General features: G+C 36.6%; 1 protein-coding gene across 1 annotated transcript; it reads right to left on the minus strand.

Annotated features, from left to right (window-relative positions):
• Positions 1-7,158: 7,158 nt before the first annotated feature.
• Positions 7,159-15,403, minus strand: LOC140182766 (uncharacterized). The gene is made up of 2 exons (XM_072230137.1): positions 15,208-15,403; positions 7,159-10,302 (listed from the first exon to the last, which is right to left on the minus strand). The coding sequence occupies exon 2, from the start codon at positions 8,524-8,526 to the stop codon at positions 7,600-7,602; it is 927 nt and encodes a 308-aa protein (XP_072086238.1). The 5' UTR covers positions 8,527-10,302; positions 15,208-15,403; the 3' UTR covers positions 7,159-7,599.
• Positions 15,404-15,991: the final 588 nt, after the last annotated feature.

Here is a 15,991-nt window from a genome sequence, read left to right on the forward strand (position 1 = left end):
ATGCAAGAAGCTCTCAAAAGAAGCAGAAAAGCTTTGTGTTACATGATACTAAGGAACCTGCGAATTTGGAGTCACTTGAATTCAAGAACAAGCATCACAAAAATCACTCACATTTTGATCCTTCTCGGTTCTACTCATGTGCTTTCTATGAGTTTCACAAAGATGTTCTGATGAAACGTCATCTCTGCCCCTCTTACTTGGTGAACCTTGAAAACCTGGCCAACAAAGGAATCAACTTTTCTTCTCTATTTGATGCTCTGAAATGGACCCCCTTGGTTCAGATTCAGAAACTTATTTACCCGGGGCTGATCCGGGAGTTCTATGCAAACATGCGTTTGATTGATGGCTCGATCCATTCTTACGTCAAGCATGTTTATATGACCCTCACCCCTCAAACTATAGGTGCTACTCTTGGGTATGAAGATGAAGGACCAAAAGTTTACATGATTGATAAGTGGGATGATCAAGTTGGCGTTGCACAGCAAACAGTCTTGCAACACATCTGTGCAAATCTTTCAGGTTTAGATGGACTAATCCCAATTCATCGAGCACTCGGCCCTGAAAACTCTCTATTGCACCGTATTATCACTCACATCCTCACTCCACAAAGCGGTTCTCATCATAGAGTAACAGTTTCTGATTCTATCATTCTCTTTGCTCTTATCACTTCTACTCCAATTTCATTTGCTTATATTATGATACGTCATATGTGGGAAGCCGTTAAAAGTACTAAAAAGGCTAATCTTCCATATGGCATGTTCCTCACATGTATATTTGAGTATTTTAAAGTTGATTTGTCTAATGAATCTGTTGAGAACAAGGTTTCAATGATTAAAGGAGGAGGAGTTTCGGGCAAGAAAGGCAAGCGGTCTGTTCACTCTGAACTATCTCTCAGCGATCTAGAGAGCCGTCCTGAACCCTCAAATGTCACTACATCAATCCGGGAGGTGCTCAGTGAGTTCCGCAACATGTCCAAGTTGATGTTCAAATCCCACAAGACTGTCCGGAAATTGGAATATGAACAGGAAAGGGCTTGGAAGAAGTGTCACAAAAGGGTTGGCTTCATGATTAAGAGCTTTGATGATGAAATGGGGACAGGGGATTACGAAGATGATTCCGGTTCAGAGTTCAATCTTTCTGATGATTAATGACTGTTTCTTTACTTTTATTTGATATTGGCTCCATTAGGCTCAATCTGTTTTTTGTAGGAGCATGACTTGATACTCACTGCTCTATGATACTTTGATACACTCTTGTTACTTTATTATGGATATTTTGTTGTGTTGTTCATATTTTGTGCAAGTGCCCCTTGATGACAAAAGGGGGAGGAAATTGAAACTAATGAAACAGGGGAAACAGGGGATGAAATTTTCAATTGAAAATTCATGATCACCCTTGTTCAAAGAATGCATGTTGTTATTGCATTTGTTTCACTATGGTCACTGCTGTTTGAAATGCATTTGGCATTTGGTTTATGATAATGTTTGACAATATATTTGTATTGATCATATGAATGCCTGGTTGTTGATTTATCTTGATGAACATGCTTGTATTGAAATAGGAATATTCTTATTCATCTTGGTAAACATGTTGGTTTGAAAATTTATTTTTGGTAGTTCCTTTTAAAGCAACATGTTTACCAAGATGAATAAGAATATTCCTATTTCAATACAAGCATGTTCATCAAGATAAATCAACAACCAGGCATTCATATGATCAATACAAATATATTGTCAAACATTATCATAAACCAAATGCCAAATGCATTTCAAACAGCAGTGACCATAGTGAAACAAATGCAATAACATGCATTCTTTGAACAAGGGTGATCATGAATTTTCAATTGAAAATTTCATCCCCTGTTTCCCCTGTTTCATTAGTTTCAATTTCCTCCCCCTTTTGTCATCAAGGGGCACCTGCACAAAATATGAACAACACAACAAAATATCCATAATAAAGTAACAAGAGTGTATCAAAGTATCATAGAGCAGTGAGTATCAAGTCATGCTCCTACAAAAAATAGATTGAGCCTAATGGAGCCAATATCAAATAAAAGTAAAGAAATAGTCATTAATCATCAGAAAGATTGAACTCTGAACCGGAATCATCTTCGTAATCCCCTGTCCCCATTTCATCATCAAAGCTCTTAATCATGAAGCCAACCCTTTCGTGACACTTCTTCCAAGCCCTTTCCTGTTCATATTCCAATTTTCGGGCAGTCTTGTGGGATTTGAACATCAACTTGGACACGTTGCGAAACTCACTGAGCACCTCCCGGATTGATGTAGTGACATTTGAGGGTTCAGGACGGCTCTCTAGATCGCTGAGAGATGGTTCAGAGTGAACAGACTGCTTGCCTTTCTTGCCCGAAACTCCTCCTCCTTTAATCATTGAAACCTTGTTCTCAACAGATTCATTAGACAAATCAACTTTAAAATACTCAAATATACATGTGAAGAACATGCCATATGGAAGATTAGCCTTTTTAGTACTTTTAACTGCTTCCCACATATGACGTATCATAATATAAGCAAATGAAATTGGAGTAGAAGTGATAAGAGCAAAGAGAATGATAGAATCAGAAACTGTTACTCTATGATGAGAACCGCTTTGTGGAGTGAGAATGCGAGTGATAATACGGTGCAATAGAGAATTTTCAGGGCCGAGTGCTCGATGAGTTGGGATTAGTCCATCTAAACCTGAAAGATTTGCACAGATGTGTTGCAAGACTGTTTGCTGTGCAACGCCAACTTGATCATCCCACTTATCAATCATGTAAACTTTTGGTCCTTCATCTTCATACCCAAGAGCAGCACCTATGGTTTGAGGGGTGAGGGTCATATAAACACGCTTGACGTAAGAATGGATCGAGCCATCAATCAAACGCATGTTTGCATAGAACTCCCGGACCAGCCCCGGGTAAACAAGTTTCTGAATCTGAACCAAGGGGGTCCATTTCAGAGCATCAAACAGAGAAGAAAAGTTAATTCCTTTGTTGGCCAGGTTTTCAAGGTTCACCAAGTAAGAGGGGCAGAGATGACGTTTCATCAGAACATCTTTGTGAAACTCATAGAAAGCACATGAGTAGAACCGAGAAGGATCAAAATGTGAGTGATTTTTGTGATGCTTGTTCTTGAATTCAAGTGACTCCAAATTCGCAGGTTCCTTAGTATCATGTAACACAAAGCTTTTCTGCTTCTTTTGAGAGCTTCTTACATGTGAGGTGGATCTTTTCGGTGGTGATTGAGGGGGCGAGGTATGTGACTCGTCTTCATCCTCTTCAATACTAGGTTCCTTGGTCTTTCCAGTTTTGCCTCTCCCTGAAGTTTTCTGAGCAACTACCTTACGGCGCATGGTTTCGGTCTTTTTGGAAGGAGGGGAATGAGTATAAGAGGAGGTAGAATGGAGATGGATATGCGTATGGGTTGGAGGTGATGAAAAATCTGGGTTTTTTGAAATGGGGGTTCAATTACTTCTCCTAAGTGCAGTTTTCTTTTTCATGATAGGATGAATGGAGGAGTTGAATATGAAAGGGTGAATGCCGAAAGAGAGTGAGGGTGGAAGGAGGTTAGTGGTGCAATAAATGTGGATTGGAGAGAGATGATGGGGAAGTTAATGACCATAATGGCGCGGTTATTAACCAAATGGGAGTTTCAAAAAATGATAAAAAATGATTTTTCTTGAATCAAGGGATTAGTTGGAAGGAAAAGATATGATTTGACAATATGCTTCTTCCAACAAGATATGAAAAGACAATCCAAGGGATTTTGTGATTTTATTTTTCAAAGAAAGAATAACTAACTAAACTGCCATGGTGGGGTCAGGAATTATTAGGTGGGGCCCATAAAAATTTAAATCTGTGTTGCCTCCCCCTTGATCATAGCTCCTGCATCAAGCCTGCATTTTTATCTCGTCCTAACCTACGAGACAAAACTGAACAGAGTTAAAAATTCACAGATTTTCAATGAAACTTAAATCAAACATTCCCAAACTTTTTCTCAAGGTGCAGAATCTGTCTTCACAGAGGGGTTTTGTAAAAATATCAGCAATTTGGTCTTCAGATTTTACAAATTGAATATCAATAGTTCCCTTTTGCACATGTTCTCTAATGAAATGATATTTAATTTCAATGTGCTTTGTTCTTGAGTGCAAAACAGGATTTTTTAAAATGTTTATAGCACTCATATTATCACAAAATAAGGGTATACTATTGATCTTTAATCTGTAATCTTCTAATTGTGTTTTTAACCAAATTAATTGAGTGCAACATGCAGATGCGAAAATGTATTTTGCTTCAGCTGTGGATAAAGCCACTGTGGCTTGCTTTTTGCTTGACCACATATTGAGTGAGCTTCCAAGGAAGCAACACATGCCGGATGTGCATCGTCTATCCACTCTATCTCCTGCAAAATCTGCATCACAAAACCCTACTGCACAAAAGTCATCAGATTTACGATACCATAATCCATAATCACAAGTTCCCTTAATGTATCTAATGATGCGTTTAACAGACGTGAGATGTGGTTCTTTTGGGTGAGATTGGAATCTTGAACATACACCCACACTTTGGACAATGTCCGGTCTAGAGGAGGTAAGGTACATGAGTGAACCTATCATTCCCCTATACCTTGTTTCATCCACATCTTGACCATCATCATCCTTTTCAAATTTTGTGTTGGGATGCATCGGTTTACCCATTGATTTGGAATTTTCTAAGCCAAACTTTTTAATAAGTTCTTTTGCATACTTTCCTTGGTAAATAAAAGTACCACTGGGAGTTTGTTTAATTTGGAGGCCAAGAAAGAAACTAAGCTCTTCCATTAAACTCATTTCAAACTCACTAGTCATGAGTTTTCCAAACTCTTCACACAAGGAAATGTTGGCCGATCCAAATACAATGTCATCAACATAAACTTGAACAAGGAGTATATCATCATTAGATGCTTTAATAAATAAAGTAGTGTCGGTGGTACCCCTTTGAAATTGATTTTCCAACAAGAAGGCACTAAGCCTTTCATACCAAGCTCTTGGAGCTTGTCTAAGACCATAAAGAGCCTTAGTTAATTTGAAAACATGATTTGGAAACTCTTTTTGTTCAAAACCGGGGGGTTGTGCCACATACACTTCTCTATCAATAAAGCCATTAAGGAAAGCACACTTAACATCCATTTGAAACATTTTGAAACCTTTATGGGCGGCATAGGCAAGAAGCAATCTAATTGCTTTCATTCTAGCTACCGGAGCAAAAGACTCATCAAAATCTATACCCTCTTCTTGATCGTAACCTTGGGCCACTAATCTAGCCTTGTTACGAACAACTTGTCCATCCTCACCAAGCTTATTTTTAAATACCCACTTAGTACCGGTAACTTTCTTACCATCCGGATGAGGTACTAGTGTCCAAACCTCATTCTTGTCAAATTGAGGAAGCTCCTCTTGCATTGCTTTAACCCATGATGGGTCCTCAAGAGCTTGTTTGACATTGTTGGGCTCTATTTGTTACAAGAGAGCAGGATTGCTAGGTTCAGTTTGCCTTTTGGTGGATGATCTTGTTGTTACTCCTTGAGAGGGATTACCAATGATGAAGTCATGAGGATAACCCCTCATGGACTTCCATTCTCTAGGCTTTCGGACAGGTGTAGAGCTTTGATGAACTTCTGGTGGTCTCACTGTTTCAGTTGCTCGTGCCTGCTCAGGAGACAAAATGAAAATGTCTCCTCCAATCTGACGAGACAAAATTGGACTGGCAGATTCTTCATTCTGAACAGATTTGGAATTTTTTTTGCTTGTTCCAGTTTCTTCACCATCTGAATCATTATCTATCACAGTACTGGGAATTAAGTTAGAATCACAAAAAGTAACATGTATGGATTCCTCTATAGTCCTATGCTCCTTGAGATAAATTCTATAGGCCTTGCTTGTGGTGAAATATCCAACAAAGATACCTTCATAGGATTTTGGATCAAACTTTTCAAGATTTTCTTTATTATTAAGCACAAAACATTTGCATCCAAAAACATGAAAGTACTTAAGATTTGGAGGGGTTCCTTTCCATAGCTCATAAGGGGTTTTCTTTAACCCTTTTCTAATGATCGTTCTATTCAAAATAGAGAAAGTATAGGGAGCCAATGACCTAAGCGTACAATGTGTACAATGAAGGTTTAAAAAGTATTAGAGATATTATTATTAGTGTTACATTGTCCTGTCAGGTTACGCTTTTGGGATGAGTGGTTTCAGGACATGGTATAAGAGTTCCAAATCCGGAAGGTTAGGAGTTCGAACCTTGGTGAACCCAAAATTAGCTTTTTATAACATGAGATGTTTATTATCCCTAGTATCCAGATGGTTATCCCTGGTATCCGGATGGTTATTCTGCATAGTATAGGTGATGTTCATTTGATTCATAAACCAAATATTTAGCCCATTGTACACATTGTACACTTAGGCCATTGGCTCCCTAGCACTACTCTTCAAAATATAACATGCTGTGTTCACAGCTTTAGCCCATAAAAATTTAGGAATCTCATTCTCACATAGCATAGCCCTAGTCATCTCTTGAAGACTTCTATTCCTTCTTTCAACCACCCCATTTTGTTGGGGGGTTCTAGGACATGAGAAATTATGAGAAATTCCTAAGTCATCACAGAATTTTTCAAAGTCTTGATTTTCAAATTCTCTTCCATGATCACTTCTCAAATGAGCAATTTTTAAATCGTTTTCATTTTGAATTTTCTTGCAAAGAGTGGAAAAGGCATGAAAAGCATCATTCTTATGAGCAAGAAAAAGTACCAAACCCAATCTAGAGTAATCATCTAACACCACAAGACCACAGTGTTTTCCTCCTAAACTTTGAGTTCTAGTAGGACCAAAAAGATCAATATGTAACATCTCCAATGGCCTTTTGGTTGAGATTCCATCTTTTGATATAAAAGAGGATTTTACTTGTTTGCCCAATTGGCAAGCATCACAAGTAAGATCCTTATCAAACTTGATGTTTGGAATTCTTCTAACCAAATTCTTTTTGACTAGCTTAGAAATTTGGTACATGCTAGCATGGCCCAACTTTCTATGCCAAAGCCATTTTTCATATTCAAGAGATGTAAAGCATGTTACATTTTGTTCCTTTAAATCCTCAAGAGTTAATCCATACACATTGTTACACCTTTTAGCTTCAAATAAAATATCCCCAGTTTTCTCACAAACAAACTTCTTCAAAATCCAAATCACACAATTGACTAACACTAAGCAAATTATGTTTCAAACCATGTACAAGGAGAACATCATTTATACAAGAAGAAAAATTTTTACCAACTTTTCCAACAGCCATTATTTTTCCTTTTGCATCATCAAAAAAAGTGACAAGACCTCCATCATATTCATCAAGCTTTATGAAGAAGGTTATTTTTTCGGTCATATGCCTAGAACATTCGCTGTCCATATACCACATATTTTCTTTCCGTTTGGATGCTAGGCACAACTGATCTATGTGATCTGCCATGAGACATGGTTGTGACTTGGTCTCGGTTTCTTCATCATCATCATCTGAGTCATTTTCCAAGTCTTCCCATGAGGCCATCAGTCCCTTCTTCTTTACTCTTTTCAGCTTTTCTCCTTCTTTAACTTGGGATAATCAGATCTGAAATGCCACATTTCCTTGCAATTGTAACAGGTTACTTTGCTAAGGTCTTTCTTCATCTTCCTTGAGCTGCTGCCTTTGCCTTTGAGCTTCACCGTTTTCCTGAATTTTTTTGCAAACAACACAAACTCCTTTTCAGAAGAGTTATCACTGGATTCATCATCCATAGGGTTAGTTACAGAAGAAAAAGCAATTCCTTTCTTTTTTGAATCTTTTTTCAAATAGGTGTTTTCAAAAGCAAGAAGATTTCCTCTCAAATCATCAACTGTCATGGAATCTAAGCCACTGCTCTCAGAAATAATTAAAGCTTTTGTTTCCCATTCTTTTGTAAGACATCTCAACACTCTTCTCACTAGCACAAATTCTGAATGTGTAATTCCCAGAGCATCTAAGCCAACAATGATGGTGTTGAACCGTTCGAACAGTTCATCAATGGATTCTCCTTCCTTCATTGCAAACATTTCATATTCTCTGTTCAACATGTCTGTCCGAGTCTTCTTAACAATGGTGGTTCCTTCATGAGTGATTTGTAGCTTGTCCCAGATTTCCTTTGCCGTTGTGCATCGTGATACCCGTCGGTACTCCTCAAAGCTGATAGCACAGTTGAGCAGGTTTACTGCCTTGACATTTAATTCTACCTTCTTCCTATCTTCCTCGGTCCATCTTGCTTCTGGTTTGAGAGAGACTACTCCTTCAGCACTTGTGGTAGTTGGAAATTGAGGCCCTTCCAGGATAATCTTCCAAAGTCTGTAATCCACTGCTTGTACAAATATCTTCATCCTCTCCTTCCAATAGGTATAATTTTTTCCATTGAAAAGAGGAGGTCTGTTGCTTGATTGACCTTCAGTCAGATTATAGGACACCACATTTGCGCCACTGTTTTCTGCCATGAGGATCTTTACTCCAAGCTGCAAAGCTTGATCTCTTTGAGACCAAGCTCTGATACCAATTGATGGTTTCAGTGGCTAAGAGAAGGGGGGTTGAATCTTAGCCCCATTTTTGCTTGCTAACACTTGCTGGACTTAGAGGAGACTTTTCTGTTTTTAGCTCGTCCTTAGCCGCAAGACTTTTTCATTTTGTCTCGTCACTTGGCACGAGACATTTTTTAGTTTTTGCTCCTGTGCAGTAGAAAACAGAAATGGAGTAGGAGAGAAGAAAGATTACACCCAGATATATCCTGGTTCAGCTGCTAAGTGCAGTGTAGCCTACATCCAGTCTCCATCACAACAATGATGGAATTTCACTATAATCAACCTGATTACAAACTGTAAAGTGCTAACCCAACTTACAAGGGGATTCCCACAGAATCATGAAACACAACATAGATGAACAAAGGAACTCTAAGACATCTATAGTTTTTTCTTTTAATTTTGCACTCTCTGCCTTTTTCCGCTCTATGGCTTTTTCATACAAAACTCACTGTTTGCCTTTTTCCATGAGACTCAAGACATGACAAAATTAAACAGAAAAATACTAAACATAATACATTGAAGGAGAAAAAAATCTGTAAGCTTAGGTAGCTCTGAGAATCCTGTGCATTGCACTCTTACTTCTAACTCCTTGCTCCAAACAGTGGTTGTTCTCCCTTTTTATAGAAGAGAGAAGCATCCACACTTGAAGCCAAAAAACCAAGCCAACTTCTTCTTCCTTCAAGAAACCGGTTCGGCCACACAGAGAGAGAAGAGATAACCATGCAATAACCAACATGCAATTACCTCTAGTCCTTCCTTGGTCATCACTCTTCATCAATCCGAGCTCTCCATCCTTGGCTTGCTCTCCAAGATAGATTTCTGGCCCTTGATGCTTCATGATGATGATGGCTTCATCTGCTCCAATCTCTGCCTCTTCCATCACTTCGCCACTCAAGACAATCTCTGCCTACTTCCTGTGGTGGTTGAGCAGAATCAAAGACAAGCCATGCCTCCAAGAATCTCACCTTGCTGGCCGAGATCTTCTTCTTCCTTTTTGAGCATGAAGAACTCAAGATTACCTCACCAAATCTATCCATATTTGATGACAATCTCAGCCACAGCTCATTTTTATTTTAGTATGTTTTCTTGCCATCATTAGCTTGATGGTCTTGTTGCATGCAGCTCCTTCTTTCTTTTGGTAGCTGAACATAGCTTCCATTATTTCCTGGACAATGACCGAAGAAGAAGAAAGAATGAGAGAGAAGAGAGAATCTGAAGAAAAGCAATTCAAAGTGATTAAACAAATTAATTGAAAATAACTTGCTTTTACTTCCCTTAGAGTGGCGTGTAGCAATGATGCCTTCAATCAAATCAATGTCAAATTCTCTCTCATGTTTCCAATGCTAGCAATTAAGTTTTGAAATCCATCTCTAATAAGAAAATGTAATCTGTTGAAAGCATGGAGCCAAATTGTTTTCTTTTTAACTTGGTTTCGGACCAAGCTTGGAAACATTCATCAAAAATAATATTGGGTTTGGTAGCAACAAAATTTAATCTGGCCCAATTGGTAACATTTGCTTTCCTGATGAATTTTTGGATCATGCATAAAACACATAGGAAAGCATTTTCAGTTTGATTAAGTTGGCCCAAGTAAGATAACAAAATCAATTCAGCCATATTCATCATATATTATCAAAACTAAAGGCTGAATGTGATTGGGCTTGCACCAGAATTATTTTTCGGCCCAAGTAAACCCTGCACAGCAAAATTAATTTAATTAACATATATAAATTAGATTAATAATTTTGCTGTTAATAATGTTTGACAATATATTTATATTGATCATATGAATGCCTGGTTGTTGATTTATCTTGATGAACATGCTTGTATTGAAATAGGAATATTCTTATTCATCTTGGTAAACATGTTGGTTTGAAAATTTATTTTTGGCGGTTCCTTTAAACTGTGATATCTAACAGCTGCAATGTTTTTGATGTGATCATGAGTGATTCAAAAATATTTTCTTACTTGAATAATATTGCTCTGATATCTTGACTGAAAATATTTGAAAATTTTTTGAACTACATTGTTTTGGAATCAGTTGATGTGTGTAAAGTTTGAGCAGATAATCAATTTATTGATAACAAATGAGTTTTGTGTATCATACAAATCTGCTCATAAATCAAGCATTCAACATTTTAAAATAAATATGTTGAATAACATTGTTACTTGAAGCTTGATTAAAATTGTTACAGGTTAGTGCTTCCCTTGGTAAAAACAGCATATATTAAGGCAAAGTCATGTGACAATTAGAAAGGGGGAGAAATTTAAATCTTCAAAGGGAGTACTTTATACTCAAATCTTTAAATTTTTTTCCATTTCAATTTTAATAATGTTTGTCATCAAGGGGGAGATTGATGAGTTTGGAAAACTCTAAATTAAATTGATGATGATCAAACATTATTAACAGCAAAATTATTAATCTAATTTATATATGTTAATTAAATTAATTTTGCTGTGCAGAGTTTACTTGGGCCGAAAATTAATTCTGGTGCAAGCCCAATCACATTCAGCCTTTAGTTTTGATAATATATGATGAATATGGCTGAATTGATTTTGTTATCTTACTTGGGCCAACTTAATCAAACTGAAAATGCTTTCCTATGTGTTTTATGCATGATCCAAAAATTCATCAGGAAAGCAAATGTTACCAATTGGGCCAGATTAAATTTTGTTGCTACCAAGCCCAATATTATTTTTGATGAATGTTTCCAAGCTTGGTCCGAAACCAAGTTAAAAAGAAAACAATTTGGCTCTATGCTTTCAACGGATTCCATTTTCTTATTAAAGATGGATTTCAAAACTTAATTGCTAGCATTGGAAACATGAGAGAGAATTTGACATTGATTTGATTGAAGACATCATTGCTACACGCCACTCTAAGGGAAGTAAAAGCAAGTTATTTTTAATTAATTTGTTTAATCACTTTGAATTGCTTTTCTTCAGATTCTCTCTTCTCTCTCATTCTTTCTTCTTCTTCGGTCATTGTCCAGGAAATAATGGAAGCTATGTTCAGCTACCAAAAGAAAGAAAGAACTGCATGCAACAAGACCATCAAGTTAATGATGGTAAGAAAACATACTAAAATAAAAATGAGCTGTGGCTGAGATTGTCATCAAATATGGATAGATTTGGTGAAGTAATCTTGGGTTCTTCATGCTCAAAAAGAAAGAAGAAGATCTCGGCCAACAAGGTGAGATTCTTGGAGGCATGGCTTGTCTTTGATTCTGCTCAACCACCACAGAAAGTAGCTAGAGTGGCGAAGTGATAGAAGAGGCAGAGATTGAAACATATGAAGCCATCATCATCATGAAGCATCAAGGGCCAGAAATCCATCTTGGAGAGCAAGCCAAGGATGGAGAGCTCGGATTGATGAAGAGTGATGACCAAGGAAGGACTAGAGGTAATTGCATGTTGGTTATTACATGGTTATCTCTTCTCTCTCTGTGTGGCCGAACCGGTTTCTTGAAGGAAGAAGAAGTTGTCTTGGGTTTTTGGCTTCAAGTGTGGAGGCTTCTCTCTTCTATAAAAAGGGAGAACAACCACTGTTTGGAGCAAGGAGTTAGAAGTAAGAGTGCAAGGCACATGATTCTCAGAGCTACCTAAACTTACAGATTTTCTTCTCCTTCAATGTATTATGTTTAGTATTTTTCTGTTTAATTTTGTCATGTCTTGAGTCTCATGGAAAAAGGCAAACAGTGAGGTTTGTATGAAAAAGCCATAGAGCAGAAAAAGACAAAGAGTGCAAAATTAAAAGAAAAAGCCATAGATGTCTTAGAGTTCCTTTGTTCATCTATGTTGTGTTTCATGATTCTGTGGGAATCCCCTTGTAAGTTGGGTTAGCACTTTATAGTTTGTAATCAGGTTGATTATAGTGAAATTCCATCATTGTTGTGATGGAGACTGGATGTAGGCTGCACTGCACTTAACAGCTGAACCAGAATATATCTGGGTGTAATCTTCCTTCTCTCCTACTCCATTTCTGTTTTCTACTGCACAGGAGCAAAAACCAAAAATGTCTCGTGCCAAGTGACGAGACAAAATAAAAAAGTCTCGTGGCTAGGGACGAGCTAAAAACAGAAAAGTCTCCTCTAAGTCCAGCAAGTGTTAGCAAGCAAAAAATGGGCTAAGATTCAACCCCCCTTCTCTTAGCCATTGAAACCATCAGAACTTGTCACTAATGTCACTTGTTCAGCAAGTTCTAAACATATGCTATGAAGAAAGCAAACAAATTTGCAAAATCCAAAAGATATATCCAATGATTCAAAGAATCAAAATATAATATATCTAGGTGAAGGATTCTAAAAGAATTGTGATTGACCGAGGCAAACATGTAAATTCACATGTGAATATTATCATACATTTGTAGAAAGAGTAAGGGTAACCGCAAACAATAGAAGCATAAACAGTGAAATGCTTCCCCTTGATTCAATGTTTAATATCGTCAAAATTAGGGACTCTATTCAATAACAGAAAATAATGGTGCCGCCATGCGCACACCATCACCATGGGGAAGTTGTGATGCTAAAGGTGTATCATCACATGTTTCAATCACAACCAAGAGTCACACCATATAGTTTCTTTTTTTTTTTTACCCTTCCCGATTTTGCTTTTGTTTCTTCAAAGGCTTTTTAGGTCAAAATCGCCCTCTAAAAAGATTTAGCAACCAAATTTATAAGACTTGGATTTAGTTAAGTATATCAAAATAACATTTAACACAGCAAAGATTGTTTGATAGGATAAATGAGTCAAGATAAGGGAACAAATCGTCCAAAGGTTAGATGTTCACAAGTCATTATCATGTGAGATTTCTCACCATTGATTTTAAAAAATGGGACCCAGACAAGAATGACATAAAAGAAAGAGTAAATAGCCAAATTGGTTGTCAAATTTTCAGATCAGACACTTTGGTCCCCATCAAATTTTTATTCACTAAAAGTCCTCGAGAGTTATTCTCGTCGGACAGAGTCCCTCGGTCACTTTCAATCAAATTTTCAATGTGTTGAACAAATAGGTCCCTAGTCCCCCTTCAAAATGACGAAAGGACTAATTTGTCTGGCGGGAGTAATTCTTGAGGACTTATAGTGAATAAATATTGGGGACCAAAGCATCCGATTTAGAATTCCTTGAGGACCAAATTGGGTGTTTTTTCTGAAAGAAATAATTTGATCATTCGAAAATTTAGATGTGTTGATTTTTCACAATGATACTTTGACTTAGGGTTGATGTGGTTGGGACTGGTTCACCTATAAAAAACGTGAGGCAACAAGCAAAAGTGAAGAAGAAAACTAGTTCAAGTCCTTCTAGATCATGGGGACAGGAACCTATATAATATGTAAAGGAGGAATAAACCAATGATGTAGAAATGTAAGTGAAGGAAGAGATCAACAAGTCTATTAGTGGTGAAATTAACATTGAAAGTTACGTGTAGTATATTGAAGACAATTATTCCAACCCCATGAGCATGTTTAGGTTTTTAAAACATTAGTTACTTTAAGTCCTAGAGAACTAAACATAACTATGTTTTGGTTCTGTAATTTGTTTACTCACTTATGCTACAGGACTTCTGTTGTAGCGACTTGTTAAATTTGCATCAGATTGATGATGATTGTGTGTTATCTATAAATGTTTGCATCTTGTGCCTTACTCTTCAATGTGATAACAATCTCACTCTCCTGTATCCTATTGCAGCATATTAGGGTTCAGCTGCTCTGTTTTAGTATTCAAGACTAATAACTATCTTGATTAAGAGAACTCTAAAATGTTCAATAAAAATAACATTAGGAGCACATTGAGGACAAGGAACTATATTATCCCCAATTGTTTTCCATGCTTAGATGTTTAGATAAGCTCCCAAACAAGGTAAACTGATAAAGGTTTAGAAAATGGGTGTTTTTGGTTAAGGCTAAAAATGGGATAGAAAATTTCATGGCTGAACTAAAGCTTCTCTATTTCTCCATTCTCCTCCATCTGAAAATCAAGAGAGTATCACATATGCCATTTTACTATGTAAAAGCTAGTCATCTACATCTAACATGTGGGCAAATTGAATTGCTTCAAGAAACATAAATTAATATCCTAACCCTAAAGTAAATACTATATCCTCACAACACCACACCAAAAAGCAGCATTCATAACGAAAGCATATGTACTAAGATGAAGCCATGATGGATAATCAACAGTTCAACATCTCCATAAACACTACACTAGTGCAATCTATTCTACATCCATTATCTATTACCTATCACTATCACATTTTACTAAATCCTGGATCAACAACAAGCAACAATGAAAGGTAAAACGTGTGAACGATCAGTATTATATATAGAAACGTATCTATATATGTATGTATGTATATAGATGCAAATACATACCCAGTTCTTTGTTCAAGGACTGCTGAAACTGCATTTTGAAGTAAGTGCAGGCACATATTCCCAGTAGTATCACAGTAAGGAACGAATGGAAATTGAATAGCGCGGACTGAAAACAAATGTGTAGTAAAATGGATGTCGAAAACCAAAAAAGCATTTTCTTACGCCAAGAATCAAAATGACGGGAAAAAAAAAGCTCATTCAAGAATCAGAATTGAAGATCCCTTACCATCTTCACATGTTAGAATTCACTATTCTTCACCTTTTCTTACGCCAACTGTAACAAAAACATAGCAAGATGTGAATCGTACAAGTAACAATTGAGTAAATAGACTCAAGAATAGATCTGATCTATTGAATGGTGGCATAGATCTTGAAAGGGAGGAGAAAAAGAGAGAACACGAACAAGTAAATAAGAAAATTGGTGGGTTACCAAAACTGAAGCAAATAATAATAATAATAATAATAATAATAATAATAATAAGGTGGAAACCCATGTAAAATCCACTTCAAGTGAAGTTGATACTTGAGAGCCGTTAGATAATTTGACTGATTTAACTCAATTTTTATCTAACGGCTCTCAAGTATCAATTTCATGTGAAGTGGACCACTTCACCTGAATTTTCACATCATCATAATAATAATAATAATAATAATAATAATACACCTCTATTCTCCATTAATTTACTTAATCTCCACTTTTGTTTTCTTTCTCTGTTTCTCTTTTATGGAATATTGAATAGAACTAAATAGGATATTAGGATTCATTTCTCGGAGGAATTCTTATGTAGTTATGTGGCTAAAAAATTTTACTATAGAAGATGAATATGTGCAATGTAATTCTATTAGTAGTATATGTGTTTTTATTTTGATATGGAATCAGTAATCGGACTGTCTGATTATTTTATAAATTAGTTTTTAAAATTTTTTTAATATCAAATCGGAGGTCCGATTTGTTTGTTGTAATTTTTTTTTATAAAAAAAAAATCAAAAATTGGAGGGTCCGATTTCCA

The sequence above is a fragment of the Arachis hypogaea genome, chromosome 20, assembly GCF_003086295.3.
Source record: "Arachis hypogaea cultivar Tifrunner chromosome 20, arahy.Tifrunner.gnm2.J5K5, whole genome shotgun sequence".
Taxonomy (NCBI): Eukaryota; Viridiplantae; Streptophyta; class Magnoliopsida; order Fabales; family Fabaceae; genus Arachis; species Arachis hypogaea.